Source organism: Elephantulus edwardii, unplaced genomic scaffold (assembly GCF_000299155.1).
Source record: "Elephantulus edwardii isolate Elephantulus edwardi_28Jun2011 unplaced genomic scaffold, EleEdw1.0 scaffold00116, whole genome shotgun sequence".
NCBI lineage: Eukaryota > Metazoa > Chordata > Mammalia > Macroscelidea > Macroscelididae > Elephantulus > Elephantulus edwardii.
Window position 1 is genome coordinate 8031505 of NW_006399866.1, and position 22394 is coordinate 8053898.

The window sequence follows — 22394 nt, forward strand, 5'->3', positions numbered from 1 at the left end:
ACCTGCATTTACCACAACTCATCCAGGAATGTAGTGGGAAAGAAAAGCAGGATTTGCGTACTCATCTGCTGGTTGCCAGAATTTCCCCAAGAGCATTATCTTTGCAATCTCAGACCTGATGCTCTATATTGAGTCAGAATGACTTTATAAGATGTATTTCAGTAATCTTTTTTTAAGCTCATAAAAAAAAATCCTAGATATAAAGAAACGAAGCATAAAACTCAGACTGTTGGGAAGTCAAGCTGAAAATTGTGGCAGCAAGTTTCCATTTCCATTTATTAAATGGGAACATAAACTTAATAGTTACAGCTAGGTGAGTTCTGAGAACCAGTTTTATTCTGTACTTTTCTGTTTTAGAAACATTTATGTTTATTGCCTAAAAGTCAAAATGTTACCGGGTTTGCCTCCTTAAGTACAGTAGACTTGGATTGAGAGCCATACTTTGCATTTGTCTAGTAGGAAAAAAGTAAGAGGAGTGCGTGACTGGCCTGGGAAACTTTCATTAGGTCTTGTTGAGTGTGCAAAGTGTGGGTCAGAACCTCTTTCTCCATTTAATGTGCACGTTTTTCGTGAAATGGAGCCCCAGAGTAAGATACTGCACACTCGCGAAGTCACATTCTGAGCCCTGTGTGTGCCCTCCCTTCACTGTTGTTTTCATTTTCCTCTCATGAACCTTGCTACCCTGGCTTCAGCACGGAGGCTGTAAAGGAAGATGGAGAGCCGAGTTACCTCAGAATGATCACTATCGTTAACATTCACGGGTGGTTCACTTATCATTCCTGACTGCACAGACATGGCAGCCGCTCCAAAGCGTCCGCAGGTGTAGCATGGTGATACATATTACATTGTGCCACAATGGATTTATGTATTCTGTAACAAAAGAAAAGTGTAATGAAAAAATACAGAAGGTAATCCTTTATTCTTCCACCACACAATTTATCAGTAATGCCTATGGATGATAAGTGCCAGGGATTTCCTCTGCTTGCTTTAACCTTGTCACCCAGGTCCGTTTTGGTAAAATGACAGAAAAATACAGACTAGGAATTTTCCTGTGTTCAAAAGTCTTTTTAAAGGATACTTTTAATTTATGAAAGTTAGTACAAACACAGAGCTGCTTTTTGAGCTTTTAGTTTGCCATTGCTGAAAAAAGATAAACATATTGGCTTGAAATAATGCTATCAGCCAGCAGCAGATTAGGAGAGAATGTAAGCAATTTATAATTAGACTCAAATCTAAAATTGTTCAGATGGAGCCCAGGTGGATGGAAGCGCATGAAGTCTAGGCCAGTACTAGTTTATGAGTACTCAAGAAGTTGTGTTCCCTGTTAGGCCCCCCTCATCCATCGCCCAACATATTGTCACAGATGGAGCACATACTGACTTCTGAGGAGGAAGCAGGAGAAAGCAAATCTGAATGCGGATGATTGGCATTTGTTCCAGCACAAACTGGCATAGTGCCAGAGCAAATACCCCCAAGTTTATAAACGTACAAGGCACTTTACATTTCAATACTCTTGCCAAAGTATCACTTACTGCATCACTCCCTAAATATAGTTTTGTGGGTTGTTGGTTTTTTTTTGGGTTGTTTTTTTTTTTTTTAAAAAGAGCTATTTCTTATTTTGCTTTGATCAGTAAAATAAACTTTTAAAGATTGTTCTGGGATGGGGTCCAGCTTCTGAGGTAAAGAACGGCCAGGGCTCAGGAATGATTCAGTAACAGAGTGTTCAGTAAAATTAGTTTGACAGTTCTCAGGCCTGCTGTTCAATAGCAAGAACTTGACCAAGTTAAAATGGATGATCATGCTAGCCAGACCAGCATCGGCTTTTGCTTTTTAACAAATGGAATGTCAAGGATTAAACAGCAAGCTGTGTGGATTTTGTGGTGTGGAGATGTCTCTGTATTAGGAAAGCAAATTGGGCCCTTGGTTTTGAGATCAGCCCCCAGCCCCTGTGGAGAGTCAGCCACCTGGTTGGGTCCAGGCTAGGTTTAAGGCCCCTTCTCAGCCAGACTTAACATTAGGAAGCTTTTCCAGAGCTTAGCTTGGGACTTGGCTTTTCTTTCCAATTTCTTGTCATTATGAAGTTCTGCCATGTTTTCTGGCCATGTTCCCCTTTGAGATACTTATGGGGAAATGGGACAGTAACCAAACTCCTTGTGTCAATTCCCGTGTTCCATAGTTGGAAACTTGGGTCCTGTTTGTTACATGAGCTATTTGGAATGGGCCCGTTTTGTACCAGTGCCCAAGCATAATGAGTAGTAGTTGTGTTGCTTGCTATTGTAATTAAGAATCTTTGTGAATTTATATGTCCACAGGAGATAGACTTTTATTTTTAAGGAATTTATTCCTTAACTGGGGTGTGTTTGTGTATGTGTTTATGTGTTCCTAAATACATAAAGCCCTTTCCCCAGTAGGCTAGCATAGTGTTGATCTATTATAATTATCTATACTCTAGTGGTAATGCTGTCTGACTTTGTAGAGCTATGTAGTTTCAAGCATTCCTTCTAAAGTAGAAATAGAATATATAATATGTCATTACCTTCAAGTCATAACCTATTCATAGCTGATCCTCCATTGGGTTTTCAAGGTGGAAAATCACATAGGAGGAGATTGCCCATCTTACTTCCTTGGAGCTACTGGTGGATTTGAGCCACCAAAAAGGCAAAGTCTTTGGACTAGTAATGCAACTCCCTATGGACCACACCACCAGAATTCCCATAGGATGAATGAATGTATGTATTCAACTGCTCAGACACTTCTGTCCTTCACTCAGTCCCCCACACAACAAATTATGTAGAGCAAGTTACAATATAAGATTGCCTAATAAATTCATTAAAGTTGAACTAGTGATATACTTTTTCTTTTCTTTCTTTCCTTTTTTTTTTTTTTAGTAGCCAGTTAGAACCTTTTCCTTTCCTAATTGGTTAGGTTGTCATTTTTCTAAATCCACTACTACATATCTTGCTTCCCATTTCCTCCCCTCGCCCTGTGATTTTTTTTTTTCCTTTGGGCTTCATGAGCTTTAATTTGTAGTAGTATCTGCCTATAGTGACCTCTGCTAACACAAACCAAATCTGTTGATCATCAGCCATTGTAGTATTTGACTTAGAAACTAAACAGAGTCCATTTGACACAAAGCTAAAACTCCCCTAACCTCAACCTCTTTTCCACATTAATTTCCTAGTACTAGAATGCCTGTCTTTTTTGTCTCTTTTCTTACTTAAAAACTTATTTCTGTCAAGTCAGAACTAACTCCCAGCTGACCCTCCATTGAGTTTCCAAGGCTATACACGACACAGGAAGAGATTTCCCAGCTTTCTCATGAGAAGTGCATAGTGTGGGTTTTGAAGAACCAGAGAGGCTTGGCTTATTTAACCTATTTGAAAATAATTGGCACTTTAATATATGCTTATATTTAAACTTCCTTAAGCACAGAAAATGATAATACTCTAGTTGAATATTGGTAATGATTTACTGTTTGTATTTTTCTACAGAAATGCTGCTCATGGGTTCTCCCTTATTCAGGTGGACAACACAAAGGTCACCATGAAGGAAATCTTGCTAAAGGCAGTGAAACGAAGAAAAGGATCCCAGAAAATTTCAGGTGGGACAGTGAAGTCTTATTTTGGCGGTAGAAGCTTACTCCTTACTCGTGTGTTTGGGATGTATGTTTCTGTGTACTTGATGGCTAGTTAAATTGTTTGAGATACCACTGATAGAACGTTTGAATAGCAGATTTATGAAAGGAAGAAAAAAGTGAGGAGACTTTATGGTTGTCCTTGTGTTCAAGAAAGGAGCTCAGTCAGAATGTGTTTTTATCTGTTCTAGAAGTTTTGTCATTTATATTTTGTGTTAGCTAAGACAATTAAAAAGACCTCAGCAACCCTGCTGCCAAGGAATCAATTCCAACTCAGGTCAACCCTTCATTGGATTTCCAAGCTCTAAATCTTAACAGGAGGAAACAGACATCCTCAGAGCGCTGGGAAGTTTGAACTGCCAGCCTTTCAGTTAGCTGTCCAACGCTGACCTACAACTTTAACAGAAGCCCAGCTTCACTGCCATCAAGTTGAGCCTGACTCATTGTGACCCTCCATTTGATTTCAAAGCTATAAATATTTATGAGAGGAGACTGCTCATCTTTCTCTCACAGAGCAATGGGGAGATTCAAACTGCCAGCCTTTCTGTTAGCAGCCTGATAAATTATGTACTCCCCTAGAGCTCCAGTCTTGAAAATGGAATCTGTCAAGAACTTGGAGCTTTGTTCTTTCTAATTTCCCATGAGAGAGGAATTCTGATTATTAATGTTTGGGGTATAGGGAGAAAAGTAGGCAGTGGGTGGGAAGTGCTCTTAATTTTTATTAAATGGGGACAACTTTAAAAATATGAGAGGAATCACTTAAGTGCACAAGCATCTGAGTCCTCATCACAGAAAATGGACTGAATATACTACTATGATATTTTTAAAATGGTCTCAGTACTGCTGGCATTGAGAAATAATCATTTTGAGAAATAGCTAAAAATTTTGTCATACCACAATCAACTTCAATATAAATCAACCTATATATGACCTGTCAAATAGCTTTGTAAATACATTAGATGTCTTAAACATCTTTGGTTTCTTTGGAAAGGAAAAAAAGAGACATTGCTCAGTGTAAATAAAATAGTTTTGTGCTCTATTTAAGGGAGGCATATAATCTGTTCCAGATTTAATTAGCTATCTTCAGATGAAAGCTGAAGTTTTAATAAAAGTTAGAAGAGATAACACAGTGAAGGACACGGATGAGCTGTCTCAAGGCCATATTCCAGGGGAACGATAAGAGCTGTAAAAAATGGCAGAGGAGAGCAATTGAATGGAGCAATGAAAATCTGATTCTCATAAAAAAGAGAGAGAGAGAGATGCTGGTAGGGGCGGTTGTAGATGAGACCTGCTAGCGTCTGCAAGCAATTTGGATGCTTGCCAGGAGTCATTGTTCACCCTCGGCTGTGGCGGCTCCGTCCAGATGTGCCAACTGCACGTTTCGGCTTTTGCCAGCTGACTGCGCCGTTTGATAACCGGCTCTCTGGATGCCCATCACTGGCCGCAGAGATAGAATTAAATGATGATGATCTTCCCACAAGTTGGGGGAGGAAACAATGCATATAAATCTTGATTTCATCTCAGCATGAGAAGTCTTTATCCATCATCACTCATAATGAACAAGTCGTTAGCTGGGATGAATGGTGTTCTGGTTTTTCCAAACACCTCTTTTGTTCATTTTTTTGGGTGACTTTTATCCACTCTGTGTGGGTCAAACCTCTTTGCATTTAACAGGTAATTGAAGAGGCATATCTTCTCCTTCCCAGGAGAGAGTAGATATTTGGGGATTCTAGGTGCCAATTGAATAGCTTTTAAAATTAGCTTCAACTACTCAGAGATGGTTTAATGAGCATTTGTCTTTTCAGATCCTAGTGCTATTCTCTGGGTTTGTCCTTAATTTTTTAATATAATAGTGTATTTTGTGGTATAATTAATTATATTCTAAGGAATTATTAGTCTAAACTGTCAAAGAAGAAGGTAGGTATAATTTTTTTAACCTTCTTAGTATAAATTCTGTCAGATTTTTTTTCTCTGACTATGAAACTTATTAATTTATTGGGATACAGCAGAGCCAGTATCTTTCCCTCTTTCCAGCTATCTTTGTCTAATAGTATTCCTGTTCATCTCTGTCTATTCCCATCAACCATATTCATCATACATATTTACATATTCATATTTGAGTGTCCCTGTCATTTCTGTCAGCATCTTTGCCATATCATTGGGAGCTTCATTAGCATAGTCCATACCATGTTATATTGCTAATCAGGAGACCAAGTATCTCTCTCTGGTGGTTCAAATCTCAAGCGAAAGGTGGATGGTCTGCTCCCATTATAACGTACAGCCTTAGAAACCCAGTGAAGTGTCATAGTTGGAATTAACTCAATAACATTTAATTGACTAAACTGACTACACAGAACCTTGGTAATTCGAACCCATCAGCCATTCTAAGGGAAAAATATGGTAGGCTCCTCCCATAAGGAGCCGCTGAAACCCAGTGGAGGGTCACAATGAGTTGGCATCAACTTGACAGCGGTGGGTTAGGTTTTGGGATTTATAAGACAAAGTGGAACAACCCCACATTATTTTTCCTTGGCTGTAATCTGTACAACAGCATGTCACCAGCTTTTTCTTCCAAGGAGTGGTTAGTGTATTTGAACTTCTACCTTTCTAATGGTAGCTGAACTCTTGATCCTTACGCTACCAGAGCTCCTTATTTTCATATTAGCGAAACCATTTGATACTGGTTCCTCCTACTGCCATGTTGGGGAGCTCTGGTGGCTTAGTGGTAAGGAATAATGTGCAAAATCAAAGGTATGTAGTTTGAATCCACCTTCTGCCTCTACAGAAGAAAAATGGGCAGTTTCCTCCCATAAGATTTACTGCCTTTGAGAACTCCCTGGAGGTTCAACAGTGAGTCGGTTATACCTAAACAGTAAACAACAACAAACAACAGTGGCCATATTAAGTCCAGTTTCATAAAATAGAATAATTGTGAGTTTGACCAAGGTATTTGTTTAAGGTTACATTGTTAAAGGCTGGGTATATTTTGTGTTTTTGAACTTTGTGATATATAATGGACTTCTTTTCAAAGATGATCAATGGGGGGGGAAAGTTTCTTCTTGTTATACAAGGAAACACAAGAACTTTTATTTAAAAATGTGATAACAGTTGGATATCATATTTCCCCATTATAGCGCATAAGCTTAGCGACGTAAAAGGCATTTGCTCCTCCTCTACCCCCTGAGACTCTGCCACTATGACCTGCTTAGTTTTTATGGGACATTGCCTACCATGCCCATGTCTGGTAAAAAATTAGATTGTTCAGCCTCTCCAGCAGCTTTCAGCTGATTTTAATGCAGAACAATGCTTTTCCCCTTGGAACTCTTAAAGGGAAAGAGGAGAAATACCAATTGAACTTGAACCACATGCCATGTTGAGATGAAATTTCTCACATTATTTGTTTGTTAGAGGCTATTTGTATTAAAACAAGGTTTCAGAAATCCTTTGATTGGCTGATAATGCAGTTCTTTTTCTTACCTTTTTCCATTCAGACTAACCACATAACCTTTTAAAGATAATAGTGAAATTAAACTACTTCATTATTACATCAAGATAGTGCATAATGACAGTCCTAATGTTTAGTCTTTTATATTTCCTTCTGGTGCTTCCTCTCAAATTTTTAGAAATTGGTAAATGTTTGCTTGAACAAGAGAATTTTTTTTAAGGTAAATAACTTTGTTGATGGAAAACCCTTATCATATGAGTTTTTTTAATAGATAGTATAGCATTATAGACTGATATAAAATTTTGACTCGTACTAGTTGTAATTATTTCATCAAATTATACTATTTATGAACACTGCAAGCTTTTTCCTATTAATATTCATGCAAGTATAGTAGCCTTTTCACAATATGTCTCAGTCAGTTTTCTGCCAAGGCCCCTTTAAAAAACCCATTTAAAATGTCTCTTTAAAAATTTCTGTCTAGCTTTTCATTTTATTACTGACCTACTTGACATTTGGAATCTACCTGCATAGGCACTTAAGTCCTCACTGTTTAAGGAAACTGCAAATAGAGAATTCCATTTCAGACCAGTTAATTTTAACAATTGAGTGGGTGTGTTTTTTAAATACTGAAGAATAGACTGTCAGGTCCCTTGTGTTAGCCAGTAAAATAAACTAACCTTTTATTTATTCAATGAAGACCTTAATTCATCAAAGTATTCCATCTGTCAAGGTCACCTCTCATAATCAGTGAAGTCCTGAGCTTCTTAGTATTTTGTTGTTATTTACAAAAGTTGTTACAGTCACTAAAACATGCGGTTCCAATCCTCCAGCTTCATCATGAGAGAAGGGTGGGCATTCTCTTCCCTTGAGATTTACTACCTCTGAAAACTCACTAAAAAGTCAGCTATGGGTCAGTTCTGAATCAGTGACAAAACAGTCAGATTACAGTCACTAAATTGTACATGTAAAAGTATTGAAATGTCAGTTTTTGTCGCATAATTTTTTTTACTACAGTAAAAATTACTTTTCAAAAATGTATTCCCTACCAGCCTCTTGAAATGTGATGAAAACAACAGGAACACTGTTGAAAATAGCGACAGCTCCAATTTCAGTTTTAACATTGACACAAAAATGTAGGTATCTCTTGATTGACAAAAGACAAAAAGTAGGATTTACTGAGCTGAATTCTTTTCTGTATAGGTCTGTTTTAGTGTTGATTTTGATGATGAAATGAATGTATTTTGTCTATTTGCTATAAGGTTGAACAGAATAATAATAACTGAAAAATTACTATCTTTGCTTTTTAATGTAAAATTAATTTTTATTAATTTAAAGATCCTTATGAAAAGTTTTGACAGTGTTAGCAACCTTCATGGCATTTTTTTGTATTGCTCACTTTTATGAAATTTCACCTAAAATTTTGAAGAAAAGTTCTAACTTTGTCAAGTGAACTTGTTTAAAACACTTCTGCTTAACAGAGTACCTTATTACTTTTAAATGAATTATGTTTTCACAGGAGTTCTAGAACATCATCAATGAGATAGTCTAGTGCAACGCTTCTGAAACATTAGTTCCTAAAGTATTTCTCATCCAAGAGCAGATGTACACATCTGCCACAGAGAATGTAGTGTTCTGATCTAAGAGACAACTCATTGATAGATAGCATCATTGGATTCTCAAGTTTTATCTTAAAAGTCCATATAAAATATAAATGCTGGTTCATTATGTATTGTTCACGTATTGTATATTCACTTATAATGTCTTCTTATGTGTTAGGCCTGTGCTAGGTTCAGAGAGATAGTGGTGAACCAAACAGACAAGACCCTTACTGAGGGACCCTTATGTTCTGTTGGAAGAATGACTGTAAGTAGCTGAGAGAAAGATAATAGGATTCAGGGAAGCTCACTGCATCTTAAAGGAGGATGGTCAGGGAGCTCCTTCTTGGGAAATTGACATTTAAGCAGTGACCTTCACATTTAAGCTGGAAAGATTTGGGCAGAAGGGGGAGGAGTGGTACAATTTAAAGTAGTAGCTGTTAAGGGCATACCATATTTTACTATAAAAAAGAATATTTCAGATTACTTAGCAGTTAACTCTCTTCACTCTCCATGAAAAAAATTTTTTTCGAATTAACCCTCTAACGAGAAATGTAGCAGGTGTCCAAAACAGTAAAAGATGCCTCTGTCCATTACCTAAATCAAACATCCATTATTAGTTTTGAGTTTTCTCCTGTTCTAACTTTCCAGATATTAACCATTAGCAGATCCTGTCAGCTTTGCCTCCAGAATACCAGTTTTTCACCTGAGTTATTGTAATAGCACCTGATTGGTTTGCCTGCTTCTGCACTGGCTGCCTCCAGTCTGTTGTCTGCATAGAAGCTGAAAAGGTATTTTTTAAAGTGTGAATCAGATCATATCTACTCCTACCCCTTTAATATCTTCCATCTATTAGATTTTAGTATCAAACTCAAACCTCTAACCACTGTGAGATAACTGAAATGGAAAGAGTCAAAGGCCATGCAGAGAATATGAATAAGAAGAAATAAAAGAACTTGAAAGAAATAATTAAACAAGTGGCAACAATTGATGGTTGCAATATGTAGAGAATATAGAGAACCCAGGAAACCAGCCTGGGGGGCTTGATAGCCTATAACATGATATTTCCTTTAATCTGTAGTCCTATAGTCCACCAGCCACTCTGAGAGAGAAAGGTGGGCAGTCTCATCCTGTGTGATTTACTGCTTCTGAAAACCCACTGAAGGGTCAGCTATGTTGATTCCAACTCAGTATATAACAACAATAACACAGACTGGCAGAAATATCTCACACAGTGGTCTTACTTTTATACAAATTAATTGATTACTTATCAATAGTATTTTAAGGGAGATTTGTCTGTCAGTGAAATCAAAGTTATCAGAGTAACTTAAAGAAGTTAAAATTTTCACAGTAAGTAAATGATGGACTCTAAATTGGAGCCTAGGCTTTTTTGACCTCAAAGCCCATATTCTTTTTTTTATTGTACCATACTGCTTATTAGAACCCTAATGGGAGAACAAATTTAAAATTCTGTAAACAGAAATGTTCATTGATTCTAAGATCTAATGTGCTAGGGAAGTAGAGCATTTAAAGGAACCCTGTGGTGAATCTGGATATAAAGCCAGGAATTCTTTTTGTAATTGAGCAGTTTGTCTGTATTGGTGTCAGTTTTAATGTTTTATGTCTGGCTTTCTTAAAGCAACATATACCTGTCCTGAACTGCCCTGTAGAAATGTAAAGCTCACATGTTTTCAATGACATGGGATTTTTAAAACTTTTGTAACCTGAAATGTTTACCAAAGGTTAAAGTAAGCTGGAGAATCTTCTGACTCTGAGGTTGAGAGGAAAACATAGTCTTGCTACATGTGTTTAAAGATAGAAAATCCAGTAACTTTTTTTTTTAACTGAAAGCAGGATTCGTGATCCAGAAACATAGCTGTATAGTTTTATTATGTTGTATCTGGTAATTCCTTATAAGAAAAAAAGAATAAATACACTTCTTTAGATGGCTTTTGTCCACAGTGTAGTAATTTCTGCAGAAAAGTGCTCCTTGTGAAAGACTGAAGAATCATGTTGATGTCAGTCATGTGTGAGGGCTGAGTAAGAAATAAAGACCTGATACTCAATATCCAATGGCCCAGTGGGAAATGGTATAGTAAATTAGGACTGCAATGGTTTTTAAAGGTATAACTCAGAAGTGCCCCAGGCAAAAAGCTCTGAGTTAAATATTCCTCATTGCCTCCTCTTTCTGCCTCTTTATCTTGTTTCATCTCACCTGACACACACACACACACTCCCCCCGACCCTGTCTGGAGTGCTCCGAGACTCCTGATGGATCTTCTTGAGTACAGAGCAGAGCACGTTAAAGATGGCATTGCAGTCAACTATTTTATCCAGAAAGCCTGGAAATTTAGAGAATTTATGTCAAGCAAAAATCTTTTGGAACCACTTTAGAGACCCAATTATTTTAGAAGGGTGTTACGAGCTCTCACAACTGCCACATCAGAAAAACTTGAAATATATCATTCGCCAAAACTATGTTTGACCAGCATTTACTCTTCCTATAGTCACTAATCTTTCAAAAGTTCCTTTTCCATTACTAAATCTATTCATTCATTCCATCTGGGGCAGTTAAAGCATAGATTAGATTGAAGAACAAACAAAATGAAAGAAAGGGAAAAGGCCTATACTCCCATGAGACACTGTGGTACATGTAAGGTGTAACAGTTTATAGTCAGAGGATGGACCTTTTCCTGGGTTCACTAGGGTCTAACTTTAGAACACTGTTAATTGAGTAATAATTTTCTGGAGAAAAGAAATAAAGAGAAATGCTTCTGCATAACATGTTTATATTTACTGCAAGCTTCATCTTGATTTTAGAAATGTAAAAATTGAGGGCAAATCCTTAGACAAGGATTTTGGGTAAAGTATGTATTTAACTATGCACTTTTCTCTGTGAGCCTCCCTTGCCTCAGGCCTGACACAGAAACAGGTGAGTGCTGACTAGTCAAGGGTACTATGTGAAAGAACTGTGTACACTCTCACATTCTTTTGGGCTCTAGGAGACCCTGCTTGGTCCAGTAACCATCCTTGACTGCTACCTACTCTGTGCTTCCACTGTACTAGAAACCACGCAGAAAAACCAATGAGAAGACAGATTCATGGAAGGAGACAATAAAAGATGGCAAATTCATGAGAAGAAATATATCAGCTACAAAAAGCTCCACAGAAAAGAAAGTCCTTACAATTACTGGATAGTTATTACTGACCACTCTAAAAGAAGTCACAGTAGAAAATCCTGAATAACATGGGTGACATGGTGGAACAAAACATACAAATAGCCAAGCTTATGGTCGAATAGAGATGCTGTCTCTTAGTCATCTTTGAACTGGACAAAAAAACCCCTCAGTCCTATAGGGCTACTTTCATCCTCACAATAAGCAAGACTATAAGATTAGTTTTAACACCAGGGAAGCATTCACTCCTTAGAATTATCATTGGTATAAAGTCAAAAGAACAGCATTTGCCTATGGTAAAACCCTAAAAGCAGAAGAAGTATGAAAGAAAAATTAATGGGAATAGGAGTCACAGGAAGGAAATGCGGAAAGTGTGATTACATTGTGAGTGTTGTAATTAATGATCTAAAACAAAAATGTATATGTGTGGTTGAATGAAAAACCAATTTTCTTTGTAAACTTTGACACAAATTACAGTTGAAAAAATACACTGTGTAGTAGGACAGGATGGTCAGAAAAATCTTTCTAAAATAAGTGGTTTCTATGATGACCTTTTGAAGATTGATTTGAACTTTGCCAGATGGCTAAGTGGGGAGAGTAACTTTTCCGTCAGAAGGGGCAGCATGTTTTGGAAAACAGTTATAGAGCATGAGAACTTCATAATCATTAGAACAGAAAATGAGCAGAAGACAAGCTGCAGATAATAGGCAAAGGCAGATCTTTGGAGGCCTGATATTGTACTTGACACTAGAAGAGTCGGTATGTTAATGTATTACAAGGCTGTTTTCTAATAGGCACTGTTTTGGTACTAAGGATTTTGTAGAGACCCAAGAAATAGCCCTTACCATTTAAGAACTTGCTGTTGGGAAGGTAGATCAACAGACATATCCAATACCATTTGTGTTTTAGTGGAATTCCATATAGGGCCTAGGTGTACTTTGCTGAGAGAATCAGAAAGAACCATCTTGCACAGATTATCTGAGTGAGACTTGAAGAGTAACTGGCCACAAGAAGGAGGATGGGGAACACCGTTCAGACAGAACAAAGTCAGAGAGTTTAAGATGATAGGAAAAGCACATCTGGTGCTCCTTAGAGGCAAAGATGCCAAAACTTTGTCTTTTATACTTTGAGTGTATGTTGTTAGCAGGGACCTGTCCTTGGAAAAAGACAACATCCTTGAAAAGATGGAGGGTCAGCCAAAAAGAAGAAGACCCTAAACAAGATGTATTGACACAGTGGATGTAACAATGAGCTGGAGTAAATTAGGAGTATGGCACGGAATAGAACAAGGTGCAGAGCCATCGTTCATTGTAAACTTCTTTGGTGTAAATCCTTTCGTTTGTTTCTTTTTTCATAATCACATACAGATATACATAGAAGGTAGAGGTTTCCTAAGGGCAGTGTACTTAAAAAAAAAATCACTATATATCCAGCACCTAGTAAAAGCTGTCAAATAAAGGACAAATTCTATATAAAAGGTTTTTTAAAAAATTATTTTGGTGCTTTTTGGCATCTGCAAGTTAAAGGTGATGCTGGCTGGACTGCTGTCTTTGCACTTAGTTTTTCCTGCCTCTTTCTCCAAAATCTGTGAATAAAATGGTTTGAATTTTAAAGAAAGTTTTAGTATTTATAATTTTATATTTTTTCTTCAGTAATGTTATAAACATTCTTTTTTATAAATGATCAATCACTATTTTTTATCCTTCTAATTATATTTCTTTAACTAGTCCTCAATTAATGCATATTTAGATTGTTGTTGTTGATTGCCTTCAAGTCAAGCATGACTAATAGCGACCTTATGAACAAAAGGTATGAAGCCCCTCTTCAACTATTGGCATTTATCAAAGTTCAGTTTCCAGAGGCATGTCATTTAAGAAGTGGATGCAACTCCTGCTTCCAAACATATTTAGATTACTTCCAAATTTTCATTATTGCAAAATTATGAAACATGCAACAATCTTGTGTGAATATGAATTGCACGTTTGTGCTACATTTTAAGTATAAGATTACTTGTCCAAAGCTTTGTTTATTTAAAATGTTAAGAAAAACAAATTTAACAGCCTTTATAAAGTTGAAAGCTGAACAGTCTCCTCCTCTACCAGTCAAATCTGATTTGACAGTACACACACACACAAAATAATAATTTTAAAAAAAAAAGTTGAAAGCTATTCTTTGATACTCCAGGAATATATGAAAGTGCGTCTTTGCACATGCCCTTCCCAACCATGGATGTTTCTCACACTGATGGTTAGTTGTGGGTGTCTCATTGTTTTTGTTTTCATTTCTAGATCTTTAATGTAGTTAAGATTTTGAAATAAGTGTATCAGTCATTTATTTTTATTAAAAAATTATTTTTGCCAGTCTTTTTTTCTCAGTCAATTATTTTGTTAGAAAGAGGGATTGAGAGTAAGTATAATATAAGAAACTTCCAATTTTTTATTAGAAAATCATTCTTAGGATTTGGCCTGTGGTCAGGATTAGTCTCCACTCCCACAGGTGCCCGTTTGCATTCACAAAAACACACACTTGCATCCAGACCAGTCTAGTCACATGTTTGTCTCTGGCTCTTCAGTTACGAGCAGAGCTTTTGTTTATATGTATGGACTAGCTAACTGGTTAATTCACTCATCTCCAACTCACTTCATTAGAGACCATATGTTACCTACTTGCTTTGTCATCAAAACTCATTTAAAAAATAGAGTATTCTGTCAAATGCTCTGAAATTCTTGTACATATGCATAGCACTTAGAAAATGCATTATATCTGGAAATCAGAAGTGTAGGCTAAAATGATGTTACTTCTTAACAGTTTTATTTTGGGGAGATATATCTAAGGGCATTCCTGGCAGCATTATGAACAGCACTGGCACCAAGGGCAACTGTAGGGGGTTAATGGGGACCCTGCATCATTCTTTGCCATGTGCCTGGTGAGTAAACTCCTAGAAGTTTCTGGGAATGGTAGCAAGTGGGGAAAAGGCTGCAACCAACAATCAGTGTCACAAAATGGGGATGACTAATTTGCTGAGGAGATCATTGAGACAGATGTTTAATTAGCTGAAGTCAGAGTGGATAAATTGGGAGAGGACTGCCTATGCAGAGAGATGCCTTTCCTCTCCCATCTCTCATTTAACTTTTTTCCCCTCACCATTTTCTTTTTGAAGGTAGCATCCTTAGATTGTGCCCTGTGCATGGGGGAATTGAGAGACACAAAGTAATGACCTATATGATTACGTCCATCCAATACTTACTGCATACCAACTATTTATGCATTTAATTTTTATAAAAGAACTTGTGAAATTATTTTTTAATGTTTTTAATGAATTTTCTCTGTGTGTGTGTGTGCGTTCATGTTACTAGTAAGTATTGTAAATCGTAATTTTAACATAGGTACCCTGATTCTTTAATATCTTTTTCTTCCCCCTAAGTCACAGCTTCCTCATTTAATATTTTACATAGATGAAGGAACTTTCTAGATTAAAAGCAGTAGTCTATATTATAATAAAGGCTTGTCAACACATAGGTGTGTACATTTGTCAGAACTGTCAATTGTGCATATCTTTATGCATAAATTTTACCTAAAAAATTATAATCTTAGATATTTCACTCCCAGTTAATGATATACATAATGAAATGTTTAGGGGTGCATATCCTGGTATCTTCTTTCTTCAAAACATCTGTATATTTTTCAAAATATAAATGATAAGGGATACACAGATACATGATAGAACAAACATTAGCAAAGCTAGCAGGGGGCAAAAGTATGCAAACTTCTAAATCACAGCCAAGTGCCCAAGCATGACATCCCAATCCAAGGACCAGTCCCTCCTTGCAACATGTCCAAAGTATATCAGACAAAGCTTCAGAATCCTTGCCTTCAAGGAGCAGCCAGGTTTCACCCTCTCTAGGATGAACCTGTTTGTTCTCCTAGCAATCCATATTCAGTGTATTCAGTACTATTCTCCATCACCACAGCTCAAAGACATCAGTTCTCCTTCTATCATCCCTAATCATTGTCCAGCTTTCTGATGCATAGCAAGTAATTCTAAAATCTATGGTCTGGATCAGGTGCATCTTAGTCTCCAGACTGACATAATTGCTCTTCAATACTTTGGAGAGGTCTCTGACAGTAGATTTTCCCAATGCAATTCGTCTTTTAATTTCCTGGCTTTTGATACCAAAAGTGTCAATTGTAGAGCCACACAAACTAAAGCTGTTAACAATCTCAGTCTCTTCACTGTCCATCATAACTCTGCTAATTGGCCCAGTGATGAGAATCTTTGTTTTCTTGATGTTGAGTTCCAATTCATATTGAAGGCTGTAGTGCTTGACCTTCTGCAGCAAGAACTTCAGGTCCTCTTCAGTTTTAGCAAGTAGGGCTGTGTCATCTGCTTCAGGTGCTCTTCAGTTTCAACAATCGGATTGTGTCATCTGCATAACGCAAACTGTTCATAAGTCTTCCTCCAATCCTGGCACATGTGGGTTGCCACATTTCTCCTCATAGAACCCAGCCTCCCGGATAATCTGTTCTGAATATAGATTGAAAAGGTATGGAGATAGGACACATCCTTGGTGTACACCCTTCTCAGTTTTGAACCATGCAATGTTTCTTTAGCTCAAGGAACTGAAGAACACATTCAAGCCTCGAGTTGCAATACTTAATGATGCTTTGGGCAAAATATTAAATGATCCAGGAAGCATTAAAAGAAGATGGAAAGAGTATACAGAGTGATTGTACCAAAAGGAATTGGAGGACACAGAACCATTTTATGAAGCAAAGTATGAGCAAGAATCTGTGGTGTTGAAGAAAGAAGTTCAAGTTGCTCTGAAAGAATTGGCAAAAAACAAGGCCCCAGGAATTGAGGGCATACCAATTGACATAGTTCAACAAACAGACGCTGCCCTGGATGTGCTCACAAAGTTGTGCCAAGAAATCTGGAGGACAACCACTTAGCCAACTGACTGCAAGAGATCTATATTTGTTCCTATTCCAAAGAAAGGTGACCTGACAGAGTATGGAAATTATTGTTATCCTTGATATCACATGCAAGCCAAGATTCTGCTCAAGATTACCCAAAAATGACTGGAACAGCACGTCGACAGAACTGCCTGAAGTGCTAGAAGAGGCTGTGGTACTAGGGATATTATAGCTAATGTTAGATGGATCTTGGCTGAAAGCAGGATGTACCAGAGGAATGTCTATCTGTGTTTCATTGATTATGCAGAGGCATTTGACTGGATCACAAGTTTTGACTAATCCTATAGAGACTAGAAGGGAGCTCTGGTGGCCTAATGGAAAGAAGCTGGGTTGTAATCCCCAAGGCACACAGTTCGAATCTACCAGAAGCTCGAGCAATCTCCTCCCATGCGATTAACTTCCTCTGAAAAGCCATTTGGGGAGTCAGCAGTGGGTGGGTTCTGAGTCGATAGCACACAACAGCAATATTTAACAAGGCCAACTGCTGCTTCTTTCTCCCACAGAGCCAGTTCAAACCACCCATCTTTTCAGTCAGCAGCCAAGCATTTAACATAGTATAGTGTTAATTGTGAGTTATAGAAATGGTGAGTACGTGGATTTTCAGTGTACAAATCTTTCTGCTTTTCTGTGGTTCAGAAATTTTTTATAGTGTGAAAGAATGCTTTTTTACAAACACCTGAGTCAGATCATACTTAAATTAGTGTAGCTTTCTAAACTTAAACATTAATATCCTAATTACTAATAATCTTCTTTTTCTTTTTTGTAGAATCATATATCTATCTTTATATACAAAATAACATCTTTGAAATTACATTTTCTTCAGTTGGCCTGTGGTTTTTAAATAGTGGATATAGTATAATAATTACCTTATATTTGCCAGACAGTCTACCAAACACTTCTCGCCCCTCTCTTTAGCTCGTTTTATCATTAGAACAGCTATTTGAATTGGTCGGGTCTTTTACTTTGTAAACTAAAGCTCAGAGAGGATACAAGAGTGTATACAAGGGCACACCACTAATAAGTAGGAGATCTAGGGCTCATACCTAGATGTCATACTCCAAAGTTGTGCTCCTAGCCACTGTGCCAAATTTCCAGTAAATAGATGCAGTGTGTACAGCCCACTGGAGCATAAGTATACTATTCTTCTTAGAAATCCCAAATGCTTTGGTTGTGGGTGGCTGTATGGTTCAGTAGAGAGGACTTTGGTACCACATTTACCCATATTTCAACCCTTGTTGTGCCTTTGCGCAAGCTGTGGCATTAAATAGTTCAACTGCTATTCAGTTATCTCTTTTGTGAATATAATTCTTTTTCTCTTTTGTGAATATAATTCTTTTTTTTTATAGGGTTATTTTAACTGAATGCATATAAAACCCATAGTCTTTGGTAAGTGTTCAGTGGATGTCAACTGTCATTATCTCTGTTGGACTTCCACATAGACACACCATCTCACCTAGCTTTCTCTTTATAGAGTTTGTTTTTCAGCCTTTTCTACACGTGACCTTCTGTTTTCCAGTGACTTAAAAGCTTTATACTTTGCATTGCAATCCCAGAGGTGCGTGGTTCAAATCCACCAGATGCTCTGCTGATGAAGGAGGAACAATCACCTCCTGTACCAGTCAGATCCAATTTGATGGTACACACATAAAATAAATAAATACATACATACATAAGCTTTATACCTTGTAGGAGAATGAGACTCAATTATACTTGCATTTGAATCTGCTGCATCAGTTGGGTTTTTTTTTATTGACAAGCAAACAAATCCATGCCATGCATATCAAAATTCAGAGACCATGCCATGGAATTGGAACTGACTCAGGTGATTTCATGACCATGTTGTTGTTGTTGTTGTTGTTGTTGTTGTTAGTTGCCATTGACTCAAGTATGACTCATAGTGTCCCTGTGAACAGCAGACCTGATTCTTGTCCTATCCTGTGTCATCCTCTTCATCTGTGATACACTTGAGCCCTTTGCTCCAGTGAGTGTCAGTCCAACTCTTGGAGCTATTCCTCTTTCACTGACCCTCCACCTTTCCAAGCATGAGTTCCCTTTCCAAGGAATGACTTCTCCAAGCAGCATGCCCAAAATATGTTAGCCAAAGTCTTGCGTTCTTTACCTCTAAGACATACACTGGGTACACTTTTTCCAAGATACATCCTTTCAATTTTTGGGAAGTCCATGCACAGGCATTTGACTATGTGGATCACAACAAACTATGGCTAACTCTGAGAAGAATGAGAATCCCAGAACACTTGATCATGCTTATGTGAAACCTATACTTGACCTAGGAGACAATCGTCAAAACAGAGCAAGGAAACACTGCAGAGTTCAAAACTGGGAAGGGTGTATACCAGGATGTGTCCTGTCTCTACCCTTTCAATCTGTATGCAGAACAGATTATCCAGGAAGCTGCGCTCTTAGAGGAGAAATGTGGCATCAGGATTGGAAAAAGATTCATCAACAGTCTGTGTTATGCAGATGATACAACCCTGCTTGCTGAAACTGAGGAGGACCTGAAGTGCTTGCTGCAGAAGGTCAAGTACTGCAGACTTCAATTTGGATTGAAGCTCAACATCAAGAAAACAAAGATTCTTACCACTGGGCTGGTTGGCAGCATCATGATAGGTGGTAAAGAGACTGAGATTGTTAACAGCTTTAGTTTGCTTGGCTTCTCAATCAGTACTCTTGGTACAAGCAGCCAGGAAATTAAAAGACGAATTGCATTGGGCAAGTCTGCTGTCAGAGACCTCTCCAAAGTATTAAAGAGCATGATGTCAGTCTGGAGACTAAGGTGTGCCAGATCCAGGCCATAATCTTTGCAATTACTTGCTCTGCACCAGAAAGCTGGACAGTGACTGGAGATGATAGCAAGAGAGTAGATACCTTTGAGCTGTGGTGCTGGAGAATAGTACTGAATATACCATGGACAGTTAGGAGAACAAACAGTTATGTCCTAGAGAGAGTAAGACCAGGCTGCTCCTTGGAGGCAAGGATTCTGAAGCTTCAGCTGACATACTTTCGACATGTTGCAAGGAGGGACCTGTCCTTGCATCAGAATGTCATGTTTGGGAGAGTGAAGGGACAGCACAAGAGAGACTGACCCTCAATGAGATGGATTGATTCAATGACTGGGGGTACGGGGATGTATGTGTCAGACACAATAAGATTGGTACAGGATAGAGCAGGGTTTAGGGCTGCTGTATGTAGTGTCCCTATGAGTCACAGGTGACTCGATGACACATAACAACAATGGGGTAGTCAAATGCTTTTCTCCAATACCACAATCAAAGATACCAGTTGTTCTTCTGTCATCCTTATTCATTGTCCAACTCTCAGATGCATATAACAAGTGATTGAAAAGACCATGGTCTGAATCAGGTACATCTTAGTGTTCAAACTGACATCACTGTTCTTTAGTATTTGGGGGAGATCCCTGACAGCCGACTAGCCCCGAACACTCTCAGCCCAAAGCCTGATCCCCTCACTCCTGGTGCCCAGGTTGTTGATTGTGGATCCAATTAAATGAAATCATTGACAGTTTCAGGTTTTGTCCATCTGTCATGATATTACTTGTTGGCCCAGTGTTTTGACTATCAGAACTTTGTTTTCTTTTTTCTTTTTTTTTAAATTTTCTTGATGTTGAGATGTAATCCATATTGAAGGCTATAGTCTTTGATCTTCTTCAGCAAGTGTTTCAAGTCTTCCTCAATTCAGCAAGCAAGGTTGTGTCATCTACATAATTCAGGAGGTTGGTGAATCTTCCTCTGATAACACCACACATGTCTTCATTTAATCCAGTTTCTCAAATACATATTGAATAGATACATATAATAGCATACATATTGAATAGATATGGGGGTAGGATACAACCTCAGTGCACACCGTTCCTGATTTTAAACCGTGAAAGGTTCTCTTTTTTTTTCTGACTGGGAAAAAACATTTGGCAGTACTATCTCAGACAACGGTCTCATAACAAAAGTTTACAGAATACTCCCGGGCTTCCAGAAGAAAAAGACTGATAATACAATTACAAATTAAGCAAAAGACATTGTCTTTTTCACAGAGGAAGACTTTCAGATGGCCAGCAGACACATGAAAAAATGCTCAAAATCAGAGATAAAAATCAAAACCACAGTGAGATACCATCTCACCCCAGTAGCAGTGGCAAAGTTTAGTAAAACTGAAAGTAATAAATGTTGGAGAGGATGTGAAGGAATAAGAACTCTCTTATACTGTTGTTAGTATTGTAAAATGGTACAGCCACTCTGGAAGACAGGTTGGAGTTTCAAAAAGTTGAGGAAACTCCATATGAGGAATATACCCCAAGGAAATTAGAACTGAAGTGTTCTCTTATTCATAAGACTCACAAAATCATTTTGTTTATATCAGCAAATTTACATTTTTGTACCGAAGATTCTAGAGATAGAGTGAATACTGTGATTTCCTATCACACATATTTATAAGTGATTTATAAAACCTTTGTATTAATAGTTGAGTAACCCACAGAGCCTATTAGTTCTTTTCAGAAGATATTTAAAACAATAAATGTACTTAAACATCATACTATATTTGAGTGGATCCATATTGAAATTCTAGACAGAGAAGTGTGCAATGCTGCCACTGCCCTTACCAACCATCCATGCACGTATCCTGTTAGAGCTGTAAGAAAAATGGTTTCCCTTACTAAGACTAATTTTTACTAGCTAATTTTCACTTAAAACTATCACTTTAAAAGAATTATTCCACTACAGAAAATTACTTTATGACTAACTAAAGGACCTAAGATGCTGAATTTATTTTTTTTCATTGTTGTGCATTTTCCTCCACCCGCCCCAGCCCAGTCCACAATATATCCCTTGTTCCAGATTGTTGTCATACATGTAATGCATGATCATGTATTCCTTTTGCACAGTTCTTCCCCTCATTTTTCTATTGAAGTGTTCACTATCCATTCTATACCCATTCTCTCCCCAACTACTCCACCCCCTCGGCTGTTCTATTTTATAACAGCAGTGTTATGCAGTATTTGTCCTTTTGTGAGTAAGAAATTTCACTCAGCATAATGTCCTCTAGGCTTCCCCATGTTGTATAATGTTTTATGAGTTCACTGTATTTCACTGCTGGTAATATTCCATTGTGTAAATGTACAGTAGTTTTCCTATCAATTCATTTGTAGATGGGTGCTACTGAACTTCTGTTGCACTGCTTTTGCTTTGACATGGAGTTGTTTTCCACTATAAATAATTTTCAAAACCAATTTTAAGCCATTGAAGTTACTTACAGCTTTTACTCAGGAGTTTTTTCTTTTTTGAGTAAATTACAAGTATTCATTTTTATGTATTGAATATGTTACTGCATTCATTTTAAATACAGCATGTAGGAAAGATAGTGAGGCTTTTTTTTTCCTTCAAGAGACAAAGGTGACTTAAAATTAGGTAGATGGCATGAGATTAACACTGACAGGTAAGTCTGGGTAGAGAAACTATCAGCATTTACTTTTCTTTTTTTTTTTTTTTTTATGGAAAAGTAAAAGAAAAGATTCTTTCATTGTTTTACAAACCCTCCCC

At 37.5% G+C, this 22394-nt stretch overlaps 1 protein-coding gene across 5 annotated transcripts in view; it reads left to right on the forward strand.

Moving 5' to 3' along the window:
• The window catches only part of MAPKAP1 (mitogen-activated protein kinase associated protein 1), a 372056-nt gene that overhangs the window by 201321 nt on the left and 148341 nt on the right, over positions 1-22394 (forward strand). For all 5 annotated transcript variants that reach the window (XM_006892559.1, XM_006892556.1, XM_006892555.1 and 2 more), the window contains one exon: positions 3492-3601. In XM_006892559.1, coding sequence (XP_006892621.1) covers positions 3492-3601 — 110 coding nt within the window. The remainder of the gene's footprint in view (positions 1-3491; positions 3602-22394) is intronic.